The sequence below is a fragment of the Ictidomys tridecemlineatus genome, chromosome 5 (assembly GCF_052094955.1).
Source record: "Ictidomys tridecemlineatus isolate mIctTri1 chromosome 5, mIctTri1.hap1, whole genome shotgun sequence".
NCBI classification, from domain to species: domain Eukaryota; kingdom Metazoa; phylum Chordata; class Mammalia; order Rodentia; family Sciuridae; genus Ictidomys; species Ictidomys tridecemlineatus.
The window spans coordinates 16,137,985-16,159,864 of NC_135481.1; the positions used below are offsets into that span (position 1 = coordinate 16,137,985).

A 21,880-nucleotide genomic window follows, 5' to 3' on the forward strand; every position below is an offset into this window, starting at 1 on the left:
TTGGTTTGCCAAGGCAATTTCTTTTTTGGACATCATCAATTATAATTCTTTTCCCTAAGAGTTTTCAAATGGAAGCCACATTTCAGATGCCACTTCTACCAGAAGCGGGGCAGGGCACTGGACACAGCCCATAAGATGGATAGTATTTATATTCAAAATATGGTACAAAGATGAGACAAAGCTCAGACTGGCTTGGGTAACAGGGGAACTTGTAAATTTAAGAGTGATGGCTCAGCCGGGGGGAAGTGGCGCATGCCTGTAATCCCAGCAGCTCCAGAGGCTGAGGCAGGAGGATCTCAAGTTCAAAGTCAGCCTCAGTAACTTAGTGAGGCCCTCACTCTAAATAAAAAGGGCTGAGGATGTGGCTCAGTGGTTCAGCGCCCCTGGGTTCAATCCCCAATACTATAAAAAAGAAAAAAGACTCCATTGCCTAAGAGTTATGGCTCAGTCACCTGCTCTGCTGGGTGGAGCCTCAGAAATCATCTGTATGCTCATTTACTTCCGATTTCCCTAAACATTTAAAAGTGATTTTCCTTTGTCTCCCTGACCTTCTCAACTCCTTGGACTATCTGGTTGATTCTGGGTCCAATGCTTGCTGAAATTCCACAGCAGAAGACAAGCATCTGAGTATACGCTAGGCAGGTCCAAATAATCTGATAATTTCTGAAATGTCCAGAAAGTCCTGGTGGGGTTCTTATTAGCTTAGTGAGTGAGTGACATACCAAACGGAAATGCAGAGCACACTGCCTACCCCCGCTGCAGGATGACCAAGGACTGTCAAGAAGGTCTGGGGAATCATCAGGCTCATTGCAGGCCAGGAAAATCACCGTCAAAGCCAAGGGCCTTTTTCTTTCCTTTGTACCCTGTATAACATTTGCACTGATGTTCACAGCAAATTAAAGTCATCTTTTTTTTTTTTTTTTTTTTTTAATGCTTCTTTCTGTTAGAATCATTCTACTCTGTTGAGGAAGACTGACTCTCTCATTCACAAAGTGCCCCAGAGCTGGGGCGAGGAAGCAGGACTATACATTCCTGCCCTGCTCTGGAAACCTGGGTGTCAGGGAAGGAAGCCTTCCAGCCCAAGCCCTGACCCAGGAAGTGGAGATTTCATTTTTTGTTCTGCCTTCAGGAAAGGGCTATTTCTGTCCCATTTCTGAAGGGTGTGAAACGCAGTTATATGCCATGTGGCCACACATGTACTACAGAAAAAAGTATATATTAGGGAGTTACTGGGCGGGGGAAGGGCAGCAGGGGAGGTGGAGAGGAAGCAGTGAAGGAGCAGGTGGAAGTCCTGCTAGAAGATCAAGTGCAAACTCCTCAGCAGGACACCTGGAGAAGGCCCTCTGTGATATGGCCTCTACTCCAATGTGCCTCATAGCCTCACCTCTCTCCTCCCCAGTTCCAAGTCTCCCCCAAGCTGCCTTCCTCCTCTTCCTCCCTAGGTGACTCCTCAGCCTTTCTGAGGGTCCAGTCACACCTCCCCCATCGGGCTTTCTTTGCTGCTTCTGTTGGAGGTCTCTTCTCCCTGTCTTCCAGCTTCTGTGGGACTTCACAGTGGCAAAGACACTGGCTTTGAGCTCAGTCCTGCAGTGTCCAGCGTAGGGAACATTAAATGTTTGTGGAATGAATCATGGTCGTGGTAAACACAGGGACGTGGTCCTTAACAGCTGAAGTTACAGAGCAAGAGAAGATGTGACACGTCTCCCCAGGCTGCCCCCTCACTGCCCAGGAACCACCTGAGGGGATGGCTGCTCACGAGCCACCCGTTCTTCCGGGGTGGATTTTATGGGATTCCCTGCCTCTGAGGGGCATCAGGATGATAAATGAGGTGACATTTATGAAGTGTCACCTCAGATGCAACATGCTATGGGAAGGCCAGTAATTAACTCTAGGGCTGCTGCCGGTATGAGGCATCAGGACGTGGTTCCGGCTGCCACCACTGCCTCTGCTCATGAAGTCCCCCATTCTGCTGTGACACTTGATGTTGGCGCGTGCACAAAGCCACAGCAAGGGGGCAAATTTCTTAGAGGCGAGTCTGCTGCAGGAATCTGGAGGATGTGACATGTCCCGTCATGAGATGTACACAGCTGAAGGCACTGGCGGGGGATGTTCAATGGGGGACGCTGGGGCACGTGGTGGCCACTTGGGGCCATGATTAACTCTCTGAGAAGACCGCATGGGGAGGAGTAATGGGGGCGGGCGGGGCTGGTATTAACTGTTTATTTCTTTATTTGAAAGCATCTGATAGCAAATATAAGGATTTTATAAAAGAATTGCCTTAGTACCCATAAAAGAGAATTGTTCCTTCACTTCTACAAAATAATGATGATGATGATGACAACGAAGATAATAGAGTAGGACTTACAGTTCGCACATTCAAGAAGGGACAGCAAAATGACTTTCTGCCTAAGAGCTTCATTTTATTTTATCCTCACCCTCAAAACAACTCCCAAAGCCAGTTTCTGCTGGGGAGCTCAGATCCAGGCACAGAAGATGCATCACAGCAAGATCTCAAAGGCCACGAGGCCCACGTCAGGTGCGTGTCTCAGTTTTGGGGGTTGTTTCTATTCTCTGGTGATTATCATTTATGTAGTTCAAACGCAAAGAGCACAATTCTCTAAAGCAATGCTTTCAAGGGAAGATATGCAGCTATTGAGCCTTATTCTGTTCAGAATAAACACACACACACACACACACACTCGCCAGACCCCTCCCACACCATCTCAACTATCAGAACAGTATTCACACAGTACTTTTCTCTTGTCACAGACTCCGATTCATGAACTCACTTGGCCCTTAAGGCAACACCCTGAGGTAGGCCAGCATGGTATTGTTACCTCTCTGCAAATGAGAGGCACCTACAGTAAGGAGGTTTGGGTAAAGTTGCTCACTGAGTTGCCACATTCTGTTATCGAGTGGCTCCCGACAAATGATTGAAGACAAAAAAGACATTGCTGGCTTGCTTTCTTCCTTCCCCTACCCCTCTCCCAAAGTGCATGTATATTGAATGTCTGTTACAAGTCAGCATCAGGGAGCATCTTCTGTATCTTACTAACTTGTGCAATGAATAGTTAGGACATTTCTTTTCAGTGAGTAACGTCAGGGTGATTGACAACCAAGTCAGTATTTCTTAGAGCCTGTCACCCACATTGAGCAGATCATTTAGAGCCAGTGACTCTGGGCAAGTAAAAGGAAAAGATAGACCTTGTGAATGATAACAAGATTGCGCTGAGAAGGGAATGCTCAGGAGCTTCTGGTGTTTGTGAAGCTGAAACTCTAGGGTAGTTCCCAGTCAGGAGGAACTTCAGCCCATCTTTGCCATTGCACAGGCTTGCTCACACTTCACCTGGACCCACCTTTACCCCTCAGAGGGCATCAACAGTAGTCATGACCTTGAAAAGTCTCAAGATATCTACAGAGGGCTGGGGATGTGGCTCAAGTGTAGTGCGCTCCTCTAGTATGCATGCGTGCGGCCCGGGTTCGATCCTCAGCACCACATACAAACAAAGATGTGTCCGCCGAGAACTAAAAAATAAATATTAAAAAAAATTCTCTCTCCCTCTCCCTCTCCCCCCCCCCTCTCTCTCTCTCTCTCTCTCTCTCTCTCACTCTCTCTTTAAAAAAAAAAAAAAGAAGAAGAAGATATTTACAGAGCCTCCCTCCACCTGACTGGAGTATCCTAGGGACTGTCCATTTTGCAGTGCTGGGGATTGAACCTAGGACCTTAGCTGGTGCTCGGCACGTGTTCTACCACTGAGCCATACCCCAGCACCGCATGCTAGAGACCTTTGTCCATTAATTATGGACCTTGCCTCTCAGTTCTCTCTCTTCAAGAAAATGTAGGACTGGGAGTCCTTGCGTGAGACCCTGGGTTTAATCCCTGGCACTATACCACACACACACAGTGTGAGTTTGAAGAGAGAGAATTTGATTGAAGGAAATTCAGGATATCTCTGGGGAAGACACTAACATATTCAGTTTAATACTGCCTTCAATGACTAAAGTGACTTCAAACTCTAGAGAGTTAGCTCTTCCAACCAAGCAAATTCCAAATGTCTTTCTCTCTCTCTCTCTCTCTCTCTCTCTCTCTCTCTCTCTCTCTCTCTCTTCTCTCTCTGTGTGTGTGTGTGTGTGTGTGTGTGTGTGTGTGCGTGTGTGTATTAGGGAGGTTGAGAGACAGAAAGGGAGAAATACAAATTAGAATATTCTCAAAATCAGTCCCACCAAACTCACATTTTATTTTAGCAGCTTTCTTGAATTGTCAATGGTGCATTAAGTAAAATACCCTCTTGGCAAATCACCTCCATCTCCCAGACATTGTTGATAAGGTTTAAAAGAAAACCAAAGGGTGATTTTGACAACTCTCTCAATCAGGGCTGTTCCCTTCACGTGGAGTTAAAGCCCCTCCCTGTTTTCTATTCCTGGTTAAAACAGGAAAGGGCGGGGTGTGGGGTTGGGGAGAAAAACCAAGGAATCATTTCTGAGTCTTTTGCCTAAGATCAAGTGTTGAAGGAAACCAAAGGACCTGCCTAGATGGTGCTGCTTTACAGACACTTCTGAAAACCGTGAACTGAAGAATGGAGAGTGGCATAGAGTCAAAAGGGCAAGACAATGACCTGAAAAACTAAGAAAGACTGTCAGCTTTGAAAGGGGCCATATGGACTATCCAGGACAAATGCTGCATGTAACAGGAGAGAGAAAGGGGCTTCGAAGTCCTGCAGAGAGACTGCAGGGGCGCCTGGCAGCTTGGACTCCTGGTGAGTGCTCTCCACTGCCCCCTGCCTCTTTCAGTGGGTAAAGCGTGGGGCACTGCAGAAGGTGCTCAGGATTTGAGTCAGCTAGTGGCACAGAGGTGGAGAGAAGGAAGGGATTTCAAAATTGAAGGTTAATTTAGAAGGCTGCCTATGAAAAGGATACATTTTACCAATTCAGCCATTTTTTAAGTGAAATTACTGTTCTTACTTATTTAAAGTTTGCCATATGGCAGTCACGTGTCAGGGTAACCGCATGCTATTTATTACCACACAGTCACTATCTAAGACAGATATCATCATTCCCATTTCCCTCCACACAGCAGGAAGTAGCAAAACTTGGGTTCAAATTCAAATGCTACAAGTGCAATGGAATCTGCACCTGTACCTGCCATCGATGGCCATAAAATGGTCAGTCTGGGTCAGAAAAGATCATCCACAGGTGATTTAATAATGAAAATTTAATTTTCATTATTAAATTTATGAAAAAAATGTACAGTGGCCATTCTTGTTGGCTGCACAGGATCTATGTCTCCTATTTCAGAGTAATGATACCCCAAACTCCCTTTCAGGGAGTTCCCCTCCTCCATTCTTTGCTATGTAAGATTGATGGAGAAAGATTCTGCCCTTACCTCCAAGGTGGGCCCCTGACCAGCAATGCTGTGCCTTGGTCACAAGGTCAGCTGTGGATAGACACATGATTCAGTGAGGCCAATCAAATGTTAGGAAGTGTTTATTGGGGCCCTCTCAAAGAAGCTTCATGCTCTTCTGGGAATGCTACCAGGTGAGATGTTCTCTCTTCCTAGTGCCTTGACCAAGGACAAACTCCAGGAGCTACTGGCAGCTGTCTTGTCACTCTGGGGATAGCCACCTTTAGAATGGCGGCAACTATATGCACAGTGCAGAGCAGAGAGGGAAAGTATCCGGGTCCATGAGGATGTCACTGAACCACTGTGTTAAGCTTTGTCTGAAGTCAGAACAATCTTTGGGTTTTTAGATAGCTGAGATCATAATTTCTCCTTATTTATACAGCCATTTTGAGTTGGGTTTTCTGTTCCTCGAAGCTTCAGCATTTTGAACAGATACAAACAGGTGGACCATATGGTGTCCCCATAATCGATGATGGACATTTGAGGCCTGCAAATGCTCTGAACACCCCACTGTCGTTCTGCAATCAGTGGTGAAGTTTCCACTGATCCCTTTCCATGAAGTTCATTAGAAATTGTCCCTCTTTAGAGGGCCAAAAATATGCTGAGAGGATGAAGAAAAAAACTGAAGATGTCTGCAGCAAGCCATAAACTACTTCCCACACCTACTTAAAGTTTAAGGACTGCTTTAATACTCCATGTTTAATTGTTAATTGAGAATTTAAAAATCAAAAATGCCAAGTTTGCCTTCGATGAGATGGAAAATTATGCTGCTGTAGAAGGTAACATAATGTAAAACAGCCAACATTACCAAGGCACACAAATGTTTTTGGTATGTAAAATTGCTTTGTAAAATATTTGCTCCATCTGCTGAAAGCGGCAAAGACAATTTTCCCTTGATAGCTAATGGCCCATTTCGGCTGGGTGGCAAGTGATTCGCTGCGGTGGCGGCTCTCATTAAACAGAATGGTGAAAATGCGGTATATAATTCCATACTTATGTAGCATTATCCACTCGCTGCTTCTCGAGGAGTCTGTCCCTCATTATCGAGGCCTCCACCTTGCACCGACACGCGGGCCTGGCAGTCGATTTCACTCGAGAAGCTTTTTGTCCAACTGAGGCACATATGTTGCGCTTCCATTCCAAAGCTCAGCGCAGCCGCTCCGCGCCGACCCAGACGCCAGAGAGGCTCGTTCCCCTTCAACTTTGCAGCGGTTTCTCTTCCCCCCTCTCCGCGGGCGGCCGGGGCGTTCTTCCCGGGCTCACTCTGTCGCGCTGCATGCTGGGGGTTTCAATAGATAAAGATTAAGCACTTCTTGAAATTCTTAATTGAACTTTGCACAGACACGAACGCTGGGGAAAATTCCCCACCCCGGGACAGAACTGCCCTCGTAAAGGGCTGACAAACATCGTCCTTGGTGCTCGGTGTGTCTGAGATCTCTCCCTTTCAGGGAGTTGTTTCCACTACGCCCCGAATTACTCCAACATCTGCTAGAGGAACAGTTTGAAATAAATACAGTGATCCAGGGTGGCTTAAAGAGAGAAGAATATGCTCATGTTTGGGGAATGATATTAGAAAGTAGTTACAGCAGCAAGGGGCTGGTGTTTCTTTCTTTCTTTTTTTTTTTTTTAACGTGGGAAAACGATTTCTGAGGAAATTATATTGAAAAATAAGAGCAACATCGACGACGTCCATATGACCATTTCACAGACGATGCCATATTTTTAAAGTGGAGACTATGCAGATTGAAAATCAACCGTTAAGTGGAAGTAGCCGAAATCACTACGATTGGTAATGGGTTTCTTGCTTTCCAGGTAGAGAAATGCTGGTTGAGAAAATTGCATATGCTGATGAAAGCTCTTTAATTGAAAATTAAAAACAAAAGAAAACACATGTGCCCTTTGGACTTGATTTTTTTTTTTTTCTGTTCAAGTAGTGGGGGAGAGGAGTGGGTCTGTGCCATGAAATGAGAGGCCATCAGGAGATTTCATATTTTAATTTTGTACAAAAGGATCGGGCAGCAGCTCCGTTTCTTAATCAGAGCCAGGGGCTGGACCTTCTTTGATCTTTCCACACCTACAGATGCATGTACTTGAGGCAGATGTAGCAGCATTATATAGCGATTGTTTTCTTTCGCCAGACCACGCCAGCATAATAAATCAGTGAATTCCAAAGTGGGGTTTTTTGCTGGAACTGGCACAGTGACAAGAAGTCTGAGTCTTCTCAAGGGCATCCCTTGCTCAGCCAGGGGGCACTGAGGACAGACGACCAGAAGCAAATGGCGCAGCCGCCGTTAGAGCAGAGTAAAACTCATCCTGAATCCGTTCCAGATACCCACGCCGGCTCTGTGGTTTTCAGCAGAGCAGACATTTCCCAAAGAACTCCAACGGGGATTTCCTGGATGTGAACACACTAACCAATTCTCGTTCCTCTCATCTTTTGCTTTATTCCTTCCTTCCACGCTGTTATTGCGAAAAACTGGCAGTTAAATTCAATTGATTCAAAATATTCGGGATCCATATGGCCGCCAACCCTGGAGCTGAAGCCGCGATAGCGCCTCACTGCTGTTTCCAAGCATTTGCCTCTCCTCCAGTCCCCAGATGGTGGGAGTAACATTTAAACCTCCTTTTCTCTGCCTTGTACAATAGACCTTGGCACCATTTCAACTGTTTACTCCGGTAATTAACAGCTCTGATACCACAACAATTACAACTCCTACACTCTCACCACAATAATGCTATGAATTAGTGAGAGCTAATGGCTGGAAGGTAGAGTGTTTCCAGACTGTGAGATCTGTGCATTTTTAGAATAAAATAAAAGGTACAAACAGCGAGCTTGCAGTAGACAATGATTACCTAGTAATTAGTTTACACAAAGCTTCCTATTTAATGGCAAAACGCTGTAATTAACGTGTGACAGAAAATCAAAGGGTACTTTGTAAGCATATGAAAAATTAACACTGCAGGCCCATAGCTTTATGTACTGATTAGAAGCATATTAAATCAATAGGACACACAAACCAACAGCTTGTCGAGCTGACTATTATAGGTCCTCGGAAGGGGTACCCTGGCTTTCATTTCACTTGGGGAGGCAATTTTCCTTCTCCTGTCATCGTCCTCGGGCACAGAGAAGCACCTCAGACTCAACCCTGGCAGCGTCATGAAAATAACCATTGAACTGGAAGAACACATTCTAAGTCATTCTCAGAGATAAGGAAAAATATGTAAATGATTAAGACTTTCCAATGACGGTGGTGACGTGCTGCTACACTAATTAGAAAAGACACCAACTGGAACCAGAAAATGAAGCAACCAGACTCCATCTTTTGGTCTGAATAATTTCTACTCTGTCAAGCCTCTTTATTCAACCCATTAGGAAGTTCAAACACATGGTATTGTTTTCTATTTTAAAATGATATCAAGGTTTATTCTTTTCAAAAGCCTTATCTGGGACAATCGTATAATAGGAACCACCGACTCTACATTCTGATCTTTAATACCACCGTCCTCTACTGTGAGAGCTGATTATCACAACATTCAAGAAGCCGATGGGATCCTAAAGGATCTACCAACTAAAGAAAGATTAAATTGTTTGTAACTGCTCAATATTGCTTGAGTTTGTTATAATGAAAATTTCTATTATTAGTATAATAAAAGCAATACTTGAACTCTCATGTGCGAAGTCCATTGCTTGCCAGGACAGGATTATCTCATTTGTCTGGTTGTGTTCACCTCCCCATGAGGCAAGTGCTCATATTACCCCTGTTTACAGATAGGAGTGGAGACCTGGGGGGCTGCAGTGATCTGCCTGTGTGTCTCTGCCTAGCAAGCAAGGGACTGTAACCTAGGCGTGCTTGGCCATGGAACCTCATGAAGATGACCAGCTCTTGGTGGCTCTGAATGTTTACTGAATTGTTGAGGGTTCGACTCTCTGACTAGCCTCTTCCAGCACTCATTCTGCTTAAAAGGGAGTGCACCATGTCAACCTCAAACAGGAAACTAAAAAAATAAAATAAAATCCTCAAAAACAAAAACAATAATCAAACAAACAAACAAAAATCAAACAAAATATTTGGTTCCTCATAGGAAAAAAACAGGTTTTAAACAGGGTTTAAAATGCTCATCGTAGTTTTAATGCTACCCCGGATTGTAAAGGTAGGCTGCTCAAAGCTTTTCAAGAATTGACAAGCTCATATGATCATGACAGTGTATTCAGTTGAGAAAGGCACTGAAAACTGTCACCCCATGAATAGCCCAAAAGTGAGGTGTACAACTCCCTCTCCTCATTCATACGTATAAACGAGTACTTGAGGCAGTTGATTGCAAGATCCAGAATCCCAGGGCCTCCCTGGCAGGCTCCCCCTCTGCAGCTAAGTGTGTATTGATTTCCCTCCTCACCTCCCAGTTCACCACCTTGAGGAAAAAGGAAGAAATTGGAGAGCAGTGGCTGTGTTCTAAGGACATCTGTGTTTTCTCCAAGTCTCTGTGGAAAGCAGAAAACCTGCCATAATGGCAGCACGTGGTTCAGGTCACAAAGGCAAGGACCTATCCTATGGGGAATACTTCTCTGGAGGCTCCCAAACAGGAGGGTCTCTTCTAAATGTTTTGACTGGGTGTGGCAAGAGCATTGGGCTGGGAGTTAGATGTGGGTCCCCAGCCAGGCACAATCACTTGTCAGCCATATGAAACTGGGCAAGCCATTGGCTTCCTGGGCATGTGTCTCCCCTGAAAAAAAGGTGATACCTTCCTTGTCAAATTGGTGTGATAATAAATGAGTAAAACCTCAAAGTCTTCCTGAGTTTGAATGAAATAATTCTTGTACCGTGCTCAGCACAGTGCCCGGCACCCAGGAAGCGCAGGTATTCATTATTAATACTGAACAAAAGAAAAACCTCAAGACCGGAACAGTGTTCATGGCTGTTATAATGCGCACTCCCCGGGGTAGGTTAGGCAACTACCAAATACACAAAGATAGTTTAGAAGTCAAGATTTTTAAGGATCTAAAAATAAACATAAAAAATAAATGAAAATCATTTATTTATAGCTTAATGATTAGGAAAAGTGGTGCTCGAGGTTTTTTTAAGCCTAAAAACCTAGATTTTATTAACACCAGATGTTGTGTTTCTGATATAAAATACAAATATTATTAAATATAATGATAAAAGAATATCCCTTGCGAGTAATGAAATAATAGTGACTATAAAGTACATTTTAATATCTAAAATAAAAGGGCAATCCAGTGCTGGTAAGGCTGTGGTAATGCTAGTATGCTTATTCACTACTTGCTTTGGAAATTTGTACCATCATCTTGGAAATATGGCAGCATATAACGAAAGTGGTAAAGAGTTCTCCTCATAATAAAACAGGCTACTTGTGGGTCTCTAGGGAGGCAATTCAACTTAAGCAAAAGAGGTCCACATCAAAACTAAGAGTGAAAACAAACAAAACTTTTCTTCTTCCACCAAAATATTAAAAAATGCTAGAAATAACCTAAATTTTCAATTAAATGAATTGTTTTATATATTAGAATTCACCTATATAAAGGAATGATATACAGCCATTAATTGTGATGACTATGTATAAACATGGAGAATGGTTACAATCTGATGTTTAATTAGCATATGTTCTATTATTGTTACTATGAAAGATTCTGCACGTTTGGAATCTGGTACACAAAAATGAAGACTATGTTTGGGGAAAGTGATTGTGCACTTATTTGGTTAAATATTTTTTTAATCTTGTTATTTTGTCTTTTAACTTTTCTAAAGATTACATGGTTATGAGGCAATGGTTCTTTGAGATCACCCAATAAATGCCTAAATTCCACGGGTCACCTTGCCCAGCCAACCTACAATGACTCCTCTGACTCAGTTACAAGGCCATTCTGAGTGGACGGAGGTCTCCACACAGAAATGCAGATGAGTGAGTTCTAAGGTATAAGGGGTTATTGGTTCTTTACTCAAAAACAGTGGATATTGCTTGCTGACAGTTCTATATAAACACAAAACAACCGCTGTGGCTTATTCTACCTTTTTTTCAGTTTGGGCTGTCTTGAATTAATTCCCCCCTCTTTGGTGACCTCCAAAGTAATACCCAGTGCCCAACAAAGTAAACCAAAACTACTGTACAAGTCAAGGTAAAGCTGCTCTTGCAAAAGGCTGACATAGCAATATTTAATAGCAGCATCCAAGAGCCAGTTCAATTTCCTTTTTCTTGTTAAGTGGTGAAATAGCGAAGCCATGAAGTCCATATCCCAGACTCTGTGGCAGAACTGAGGTAAAGAAGTAAACTGGCTTAGTTCTTTATTCAAAGGAACTGTTCATAAGATCTTTTACAGAGCAATGTCACCAGAAGATCCCTGCCACCAAGCCAATATCCCAGAATTGAGAGAGGGAAGATTTACTCTTAAAAAAAAAAAGGAAAAAAACTAGAAAAGAAAAAAGCTACAAGAAGGAGAAGTAGCACAGTAAGTGTACCTAGGTCTTTCTAGGCTGTCTTAGGTAAGCGTACCCAGGAAGGCTTAAACCTTTTTTCCTACTAGATGAAAACAAACACTCCCAACTGGTGAGCAGAGGGTTTGGAATATGCACAAGTTTGGGTTCACTAAACCTTAACAAGCACGGGGCACTTGAGGAATGAGCTTATTGGAATCTGTGAGGGGAGTAGGTTTTGTTAAGTAGTAGGATGAAGAGAACAGGTTTAGCACCAAGTTACAAAAAAAAAAAAAAAAAGATTTGGCTTTTTCCTTGTGGCCATGATGCAACATTTTGCTTTCCCCAAATCACCTACATAGCTGTACTGATTTGTCTGTGACAATGGTGTTGCAGCATCTATTGACTCCATGACTTTATTTCAAGTCTCAACTGCAACCAGCCAAGTAACTAATTCAAAATTAGAGTAGAAAAAAAAAATAAGGATGATCTTTATATTAGATACTTGAGTCTACACTGAATCCTGTCTACATCTAAAACCAATATCTGCATAAGATGCAAGGGAATCTCAAAACGGCCCAAACTCCCATAAACAGCACTGTTTTTAATCTGTTGCCTACAACATACCAATGAGAAAAATCATGGTATTGTATCATAAACTGCTATGCAAATGATGCTATTTGTAAGTATTAACATAATTTAGTGCTTACAGTCATATTCTCATTTCTAATAATTCTCCCAGAATGGAGTCTTTCTCTGGACTCTTAGCCTGCAGGATAGTCTTTCATCAAGAAGCTGAAATTTTTAATAACCTGCCAGCATATGTTTTGTATGTGCCAGGCTAGGCTTGATGACACAACGTCTTCATTATCAAAAGAAACAGGTCTACAAACTGTAATAGGACATTAAAACATGCCTGTGCTCATAAAATAATGCTTTGATGTCTAAATGTGCACCATTACAATGGTCTTCTGGAACAAAGGAGAATTCTAATCCTAAATTCTCCATGGCTACACTCAATGGAGAACTGCAGTTCACCCTCACCTTCAGTGCAATTTCACTCTGAAGGTGAAAGAATGTCAATAATCATGTGTGTGTGTATACACACTATATATATTTATACATATACAACATACATATACATATACATGTATATATACACAACACACATATATATTATCTTCGTATATTATATAATACGTGTGTGTGAGTGTGTGTGTGTGTGTGTGTGTGTGTGTGTGTGAGTGTGTGTATCTTTAGAACTGCTTTATTTTTATTTTCACTTTTGGGTACTCACCACATCATGGCTAAGCATTGGCCTAAAACTAAAAAGATTTTTGAGTAATTGTTTTTTTCCTTTTAAGTTTAAAAAAATGATTTAGACAGACTAGTAATTATTCAAGAGTTTCACACTTTTCACACTTAATAACATTAACAATGCTGCCAAATGTATTTGGTGACAATTTAAATGTTTTAAAGTATTGAAATTAAATAATGTACAGTGATTCTGCTAAGTACAATTCAGTGAGTGTCAGTATTGTAAATATTTCTTAAAGTCAAGTATTTCAAATTTATCATAGTATAATGTCAAGGAAATTCTTTAAAATTTTTTCTTTTGAAATACTGAGGCCAGCAAACACTCTGCACACTCAATTTTTTTTTAAATTGTCAATGGACCTTTATTTAATTAATTAATTTATTTATTTGTGGTGCTGAGAATCGAACCCAGTGCCTCATACATGCTATGCGCGTGCTCTGCCACTGAGTCACAATCCCAGTCCCTGTACACTCAATTTTAAAAAATAAAAGTCATAATTTTCTAAGGTTTAATCTCAACAGTTTTGTTTAAGAAGGAAATTCTATATAATGTGAAATGAAATCCCATTCAAAGAGAACATAAGAGAAACCTCCATGGGCCTCAAAATTAAATACATTTTCCTTGTTTTATTTTTTTCTAGAAGAGTAATTCACTTTGGTATCCTTTAAATAATATGTAAAAAGCTGGCCATGACAGGTACTGCATTTAGTCCATTCCCTGACGGGGGGGGGGGGGGGGGGGGGGGGGGGGGGAAGCCCAGAATAGATCATGGGGAGAACCGTCACATTTGTCAAAGGGAACTCTCTCTCCTGACTGTTCTCCAGATTTATCTATCATTTCACTTTCCCAAGAATAATGTGGTTCCCTCGAGTGTGCCCTCCCTTCCCGTCACTTGTGTCTTGATTCATGTCCCTCTGTAGTGGGATGCTCGAAGCAGATACAAATCACTTTTCACGGCCCACTGTTAGGTATACCAGGAGGGAAGGAACCAGTTAAGGGAACCTGTGTCTCACTGTTCCTAATCAGTGATGCTTTAAACAGTAGGGCAGCCAAAATGGAGGGGTAGGATCAAGAGAAGCCAGGGAAGCCTAGATCTCTGTGAGGTAAAAATGGAACAGCTTTTAGAGTGGTGAGTTTAATTTAAACATTAAACCATATAAAACTAATTATTAAACAAATTTGGAACACACCAAGAGGTCATCTTACCAATGTGCATGGAAAATCTTTACATTTTCACTCAGATCATAAGACCTCTTACCTACTACTCAGGTTTTGCCAGGAGATTTTATACTGGATCTATTATTTTCTTGGCATCTCGCAGGGATTAGCAATTACATAAATTTTCTTGGATTGTTTTTAAAAAACATGACTGATGACAGAATGCTATTATACATTAGCTTCCAGGTGACAACCATTTGCTAATAGAATTTCTATCTCCTAATAAAATACAGCTAGCTTAATAACGACATTTGATAGAAGCACACGATCAAGACCCTCACAGGGCAAATGGTGAGATGTATAATGTTCCTGAAAAAGATAAGAAAAAAATCACTTCCTAATTACATAATTGATTTGAAAATAGGAATAAAGGCTATCAGAGTCCAAATAAAGGATATTTAAAATAACCTAATGAATCTCTTTCATTTTTTATGCAAGCACAGAGGCACAAGAATGGCCTGTAGATGGGTGACAGAGTTGAGTCTAGAAGAGAGAACTTTCCTCTCCTCTCTGAGCCTTTGCTTGACTCCTAACTGTCCATGGTCACTAGGGTTTAAGCCACTCTGAACACTTACCTGTGCCCACTTCTTGTTCCAGTCTTCAGAGCCGTATCTGTCACTCTCCTTTAACACCCACTTGTAGCAATTTAGATGGGAAGGAATGTCACAAAATGCCATCCCATTTCCTCCAAACTCTGAGTCCATTTTAAAGAGCCAGCGTTGAATTTTCAGGTGGTCCGTCACCAGCTGGCTCAGCTGTTCTATCATCTGTGGGGCCAAGACAGGGCAGCGATTAGTAGAGCACATTCCTGAGATTCTTCCCACCATATTAACCGGGTGGTGGCACCCTACAAGTGTCTTCTCTTCACATAGTCGGTTCATTTGCTTCTCTTCTACTTATTAAGATAGGTTAAAGAATGTTCAGTAATGTATACATGACATGAAAAAATGTAGCCAATTAGACCAAACTTGTCTAAAATCTGGTTGATGAGATATTCCCAAATTATCACTTTGTTGGCTCCCCACCCCCATATTTTTAATTGGTATTAAAAAATTACAGTGGTATATAATGGTGGGATCTGTTACGTATTCATACATGCACATAACATAAGAACATAATTCAATCAGTATCATTCCCCGGTATTTCCCCTTTTCTTTCTCTCCTTCCTTCCCTTTTTTTCCTCTACTCAGTAGTTTGAAGACTATAATTTTCATGAGGCCACCCCTCCCTTCACACCCAACCTTTCTTTTCCTTTCTCCTGTCTAGCTTCTTTATGAGAGAAAACACACGACCCTTGACCTCTGAGTCTGGCTTATTTTGTTTAACATAAGGGTCTCAAGTTCCATCCATTTTCCCGCTAATGACATAATTTCATTTTTCTTTATGGCTGAATAAAACTCCATTGTGTATATACGTCACATTTTCTTTACCCATTCATCCATTGGTGGACACCTAGGCTATTGTAAATTGTGCTGCTAAAAACATGGGTATTAATGTTGTTTGGCTTTGAAACTCAAGAGAAAAAAACCCTTAAATATCTGTAATTGAATCTTGGTATTGTTTCCTTTCTTTTTCAGAGAATTATGTGCTTACTTATTGATTCCTCAAATGATTTTTTTTTATAGTTTGAAGACTATAAAGAGTTATAGTCTTGAAAACTTTAACTGTTTGGAGCTTTGCTGAGCTTTTAAATGCCATAACCTATAAAACATTTAATTTTTTCCTCATTATCATACATGAAATGCATTTGTCTGGCTGGCCAAGTTTACTGTCTGCATGATATGAACACATATATTCCAGAACAAGACAGACGAAGGAGAAGAAACACTGAGGGGAGCCTTCCTGGAATATACACTACCCCACATTTTATTGGAAGTATTCCCTCAAGAACTGACCTCAAATACATAGAAGTTTTAGGAATAGAAAAGAATCGCAAGCTTTAAAATCAAAAGGATGACGACAGTAACAATAATACCTAAGATTACTGAACTCTGTTTATACAGGCCTTTGGCTCTGTATAAAGTTCTTCACATGAATTTTCTCATTAAATGCTCACAATGGCCTATGAGGATGGCATCATTGTTAGTTCCATTTTGCATCTGAACAGAGGCTGCTTGATTTAACAACTTGCCCACAATCACACAACACTGAGTGGCAGACCAAGGATTCCTCCCAGGCTGCTCTGACTCCAAACCCTAAGCTGGATCCCTCTCCATGGTGCTGCCTACCCCCTTGTGCAGAGGGCGGGAGAAGGGCAAGGTGGAGAAAGTCAGAGGAGGAGCCAGAGAAGCAACACGGCTTACGGTCAATAAGCCATTTGGAGTGTGTTTGAATCAGACAAAAGTCTATAGCATGACTTCTTAGTTATAAGTAGTACTATCCTATAAACAGCTCATTAGCTTATGAAATGATTTTTGTCTCATCTTCTCATTAGATTTTCCAGTCTCTACTTCCCAGAAGGCAACAAAAGGGCGCTTGGCCTTGTTCTTGGAAATGGCTCCTGCATTGGAACTCTCCACAGCACTTAACCCTTCTCTCTCTTGATGCCTTTTCTTCACTCACCAAATGGATTTCAGAAACCTTATTTGAAACTAAAGAGTGTGAAAGGAGTCAAGATGGATAAGTTCTGTTGCAGTCTGGAGCTGTAAGATCAAAATGATTTTGTTTAAAGGCACAATCTGTTCACTTGAATTGTGTCTACACAGCAAGTGCTATTGGGGAGGGTACTTGACACTGCAGTGTGGAAGAAACAGCAAAATGGTCACACTTGGGGGTCCCTAAAACCTCAAGCAAATATGGGATGTTCAGTCAGATTGGCAATGAAATTGTCTTAGCTCCCTAATTATCAAGTAGAGTCTCTGGATGATTTGGGTGTTCAAATGACAAGTTTACACAAACAGTAACGAACACAGCCTAGGAAGCTTTTCTAATGTGTCTTCCAAAATCACACCCCTTGTTCTCTAATGTGTGGAGAGGGCAGATTCTACATTTAGTTTTACTTTCCTGTATTGTGATCATGCTTGGCAAAAGTGGAAATGGCCATAGTGCCAGATAAAATTCTGTTGCTAGTCTAAGGAAAGGTGTTCTGGCATAGTGTTTTCTCCCCATATTTTTGGATATATTGTATATTTGGAGCTTTCAACTACTAACAGAATTATTATTTGTTTCTTCCAAATCCTATTATTTGTCGCTTCTAAGAATCCTATAAATGAGCGTCCTTTGATGGATCCCCTACAGTAATGAAAACAATCAATAGTATTGTAAAGACTGCACCACTGGAAAGAATTATGTGCTATCTTTAAGTGAAAATTGAACAGTGCTTTAAAATAGCATTGCCATTTTTGATTATTTAACCAAAGCTGTCGATATTTCATATGAAGCACATGCCAGAAAGGGAACTTGCGTGGTTACTTTATGGACCAAAATAGGAAGTGCTCTCTGTGCACATGCTAGATTTGCAAATAATAATAATAATAATAATAACAATGATAATCAGTTAATCATAAACTGAATGACTTTATCCTATTTCCAAATATTTGTTATTTTTTGAGTTTATCTGTTCAAAATATATAATTTTTTTAGTTATGATTCATTTTATACAGTAAAGAGCAGAAATAGAAAAATGACTGCTGCAAAAATCCAACTAATACTCAGGAATACTTATTAACCTAAGATAAAATAATCACAGCTTTCTTTCACCAGCTTTAAGTTTATGATGCACATTGGTAAAAAGTCAGTGCTACTGATTCATTACCATCTGCAGATTCAAAATACTGAAACGCTCAGATCGATTAGGTGGGGTAGTCACTCTCTGGAAAAATCTCAAAGGAGTACTTCAGTTCTTGATGACTTCAGATGTATGTTTTCCAAACAGAGTAGAACTCAGTTGTAACTTGGTTTATTGTGATCAATCTGTACATACCACAGATGGAATAAGATCCCTCAAATCTGCTGTGCTTATGGAAAGGTTTTTAATCTTACTTCTGAATAATGGTATTCAGGGTTTTACTGCATTAAATGTGATTACAACTTTAACCACAATTACCATACAAAGCCCTCAAATATGTTAGAGCAAAGACTGCCTGAGTCATCATCAGTGAAGATGAAGCTAAGACTCAGTATAAATATTACAAGACGTTTTAAAACCTTGGAGATCATTTCATGTGACATGCATGCATGACCTTGTGTCATTTTAAAGTATATTTTGCTTGTATTAAGTCTACTAGTCAAAAATTTGACCAGGAAGCAGAGTCAAGCAACCTACCTTGTTATCTTCAAATTCCAGTAGAGGCAAAGACTATGGGAGCCCCAGGGGCCCTCTGCAACCTACTTCCACTAAAATTGCTTATGCCATTGCAAGACTGCACTTCCTTCAGGAGTCCACACATTGCCAGAAACATTATAGCAAGACTGAGACACTATAGGGCAATTTAATAAGTTCACCGTGCCTTCAAACTAGTCTCTGCAAAGTATGATCTGTTGAAAGCTTGATTTGGGGATCAATGACTATCATGAGCAAGCCACTGACAGTAGAAAGGAGAAACCTAAACACTGGCCCTCATAAACTGCCTCATTGTGAAGCATTCCTAGAAGCGGGTAGGAGAGATAATTTGTGACTGGCTCAGAGTGATGGTCAAGAGATGGACTGAAACAGAGGTTAGGAATGTTAATGGCCTTTTGTTTTTAAATTTTCTTTATTATGATAACAGATGGCAATTAAATGAGAGAACACCTGCCAGGGCTGACTCAAAGAGAAAATGCTTCCAGTGGCTAGTGTATTTCTCTAAGTATTTGGGGACCTAACCATGTGTTGGAAGAGTGCAGAGCTGCAGACCTGGTCCAAAGGAAAACGGGAAGCAGTTTTGTTCCTAGAGCCAGTTCACTTGACCTCTGTGGGATCTTTCTCCTCTTTTCTTTAGGGCCCTTTGGAGGAACCAAAGCTTTTTTACAGGAACAAGGCTATCTATAGCACTCTGCAACTTGACCTGGCAGGGAGGTTCACTCCCTGGAGCTTCCCAACTTTGCTTCTGTAAGCCAAAACAGACTCCCATGTCTCGTAGGGTCCTACCACATGGCTGACTGGGTGATACAGTGATGAACTAATCCATGTAAAGGAATTAAATATTGAGGGTGGATTAGCCCAAATGATACACAATTCGAGTCTTCAATGTCTTCATCCAACTGAGTAAATATTTTGGAAATCCCAGCAATTTTTACAGGACCAATAGGAAGATGCTTTAAAACTTGAAGGCCCTATGTAGATCCCTTCCAACCCACTCAAGTATTTCCATATTCTTCACTGGGTGGGGCTAGCTCCAGATCCCCTGAATTTGCACAAAATCAAGAGGCTAGGAAATATTTGGACAGAGCCTTATTGGTCGACCCCACATACCTGTTGAAAATTAAAGAGGGTGTATATCCCAGGAGGGACAGGCACGTTGGCTTTGTCAAAGATCCGTTTACTTCCGGACTTGGTGCTGTAAAGGTGGACGAGCTCAGGCTCTGTGCCCAAGATGGGCACATCTAACATGTCAGCCACGGCCAAGTCATCTCTGTGGAGGAACCCGCCCACGATGTAGGCCTCTCTTCCCTGGATGAGGTGCTTTATTCTTTTGATTGCCTTGGGACTGTACATCAGGTGAGTGGCCAAGCACATGTGATGCTTCTGGGGGAAGATCAGATTATTCCTGTTAGAAGGTGTCCTTTCTCTAGTCCATACACCTAATTTATAATGTTGCACATAATAAATACATTATTAATAGCAGGGTGGGTTATGACCTATCCTGTTGTTCAGCAGTTTAAATTGATAAAAGCTGTTGGGGTGAGGGTCCATAATCGCTCACATCTTTAGTGTGTTAGAAATAGGCTCACTGGGAATAGAACTAATTACTACACATCTGTATTTATTTGATCCACGTGGAATTATCCTTCTGTCAGAAGGAAAAGAGGCTGGCGGCCTTTGGATAATAGTGATTCATCTCTGCAACACTTCTGGTGTGGTTTAACACTAAAGTGTCTAGAAAATCAATACCAAAAAATGAAGAAAAAAGCCCCATAGTATATTCTGCACTATACAGACCCCTAATCTGGCAATTTAAAAAAATGTTTCAGTAGGAAAGAGGGGCTTCACTTGATACCCTCTTTCCACAATTCTATCATAAAGTCCATTTCAGAGAATATGCACCTTTGTAATGAGTATCAATAGTTTCTAGGTAACCGTTCTGGAAAGGATTCATGAATAGAAATTATTTGAAAATTCCAGAAAAACTCAAATTTATTTTCCAATGACAAATTCTTTTTATTTTATTTTGACTAGTTAGACCCAGCTCAGCAATGCATGTGACTGTCTTATTCAATTAATTAAGTCATTCTATCTATGCCTAATAGGGGCAGAGGACAGAACCATATGGTCAGCACACGCCAGAACTAATACAGCCATGTTTCTGTTTTCAAGGAGTGGGACACAAATAAGAATACTTAACACATCACTAATTCAAGGTAAACGAAACCATGGGGATCTACCGAGTTCCTCAGAGGTATAAGGGGAGAGAGGCAAAGGCCATACAGTGGTAGAGAAAGCTGAAAAGGCAAGTTACTCATTCTCCTTGAGCTTCAGTTTCCTAATCTATAAAATGGGTATCTCACAGGGATGCTGTGAGGATTCAATGAGGTAAAACAGGAAAGCACTTGTAAGTACCTAGTGAACGCTCGCTAGTATTACCATCATAAAAGAAGCTGGAGTTGAGGTCAATTCTGAAGTATGGATAAGATTTCACCAGGTGGAAATGGGCATGAGAAAGACATTACTCAGCAGGGTCTACCAGAACCAAGATCATGTTACTTCTAGAAAAGAGCAGCATGGCACACACAGCAGCATCGGGCGTTAGAGTCAAAAGAGATCTGTCTTTGAATCCAGTTCTCTCACTTACGAGCTTTATGAATTTAGACTCTGCTAGCCCATTTCTTCAGGTGTTAAATGGGGAGCAAAAATACCCATACCTGGGGTTGCTCTAAGGCTAAGTAAGGTCACAGATATAAGACACCTGGTACAATGCATGATGTTGAGTCGGTAGTCAATAAATGGTAGTAATTATTTTTACTGGGAAAACGCTTTTTTAAAATTAAAGCCATTAAAATGTCATACTGATAATATATGCAAATATGGCATACTCTTAAGGGAATTCGAAGGTCTTTTACAGACTAGCACTGACTTCAATTTTAGTGAAAAATTATCTACTTTTCTCCACATAAAAATGAGGAGAAATACTCAGTGACTGTTTCCAGGGATATCCGATGCACTGTTTTGCAAACTCTTAGAGAACAGAATAATTCTGAGTGTGGGAGAAAGAGAATTGGCCTGGGAAAATCCCCTGGATTTCAATCCTGCCTGAATTTGTAACTAACTGAGGGACTTAGAATACTCTCAGCCTTCCTGAGTGTCAGTTCCTATATTCAAGTAAGGGGTTGGACTAGAAGTCTCTAGCATTCTTCCAGCTCTGAAATAACTTCCTCCCT

At 41.2% G+C, this 21,880-nt stretch overlaps 1 protein-coding gene across 1 annotated transcript in view; it reads right to left on the bottom strand.

Moving 5' to 3' along the window:
• The window catches only part of Iqch (IQ motif containing H), a 134,891-nt gene that overhangs the window by 61,247 nt on the left and 51,764 nt on the right, over window positions 1–21,880 (bottom strand). Inside the window, exons 9-10 of the mRNA XM_040275165.2 lie at window positions 19,758–20,030; window positions 14,941–15,132 (exon numbers count right to left, since the gene is read on the bottom strand). Coding sequence (XP_040131099.2) covers window positions 14,941–15,132; window positions 19,758–20,030 — 465 coding nt within the window. The remainder of the gene's footprint in view (window positions 1–14,940; window positions 15,133–19,757; window positions 20,031–21,880) is intronic.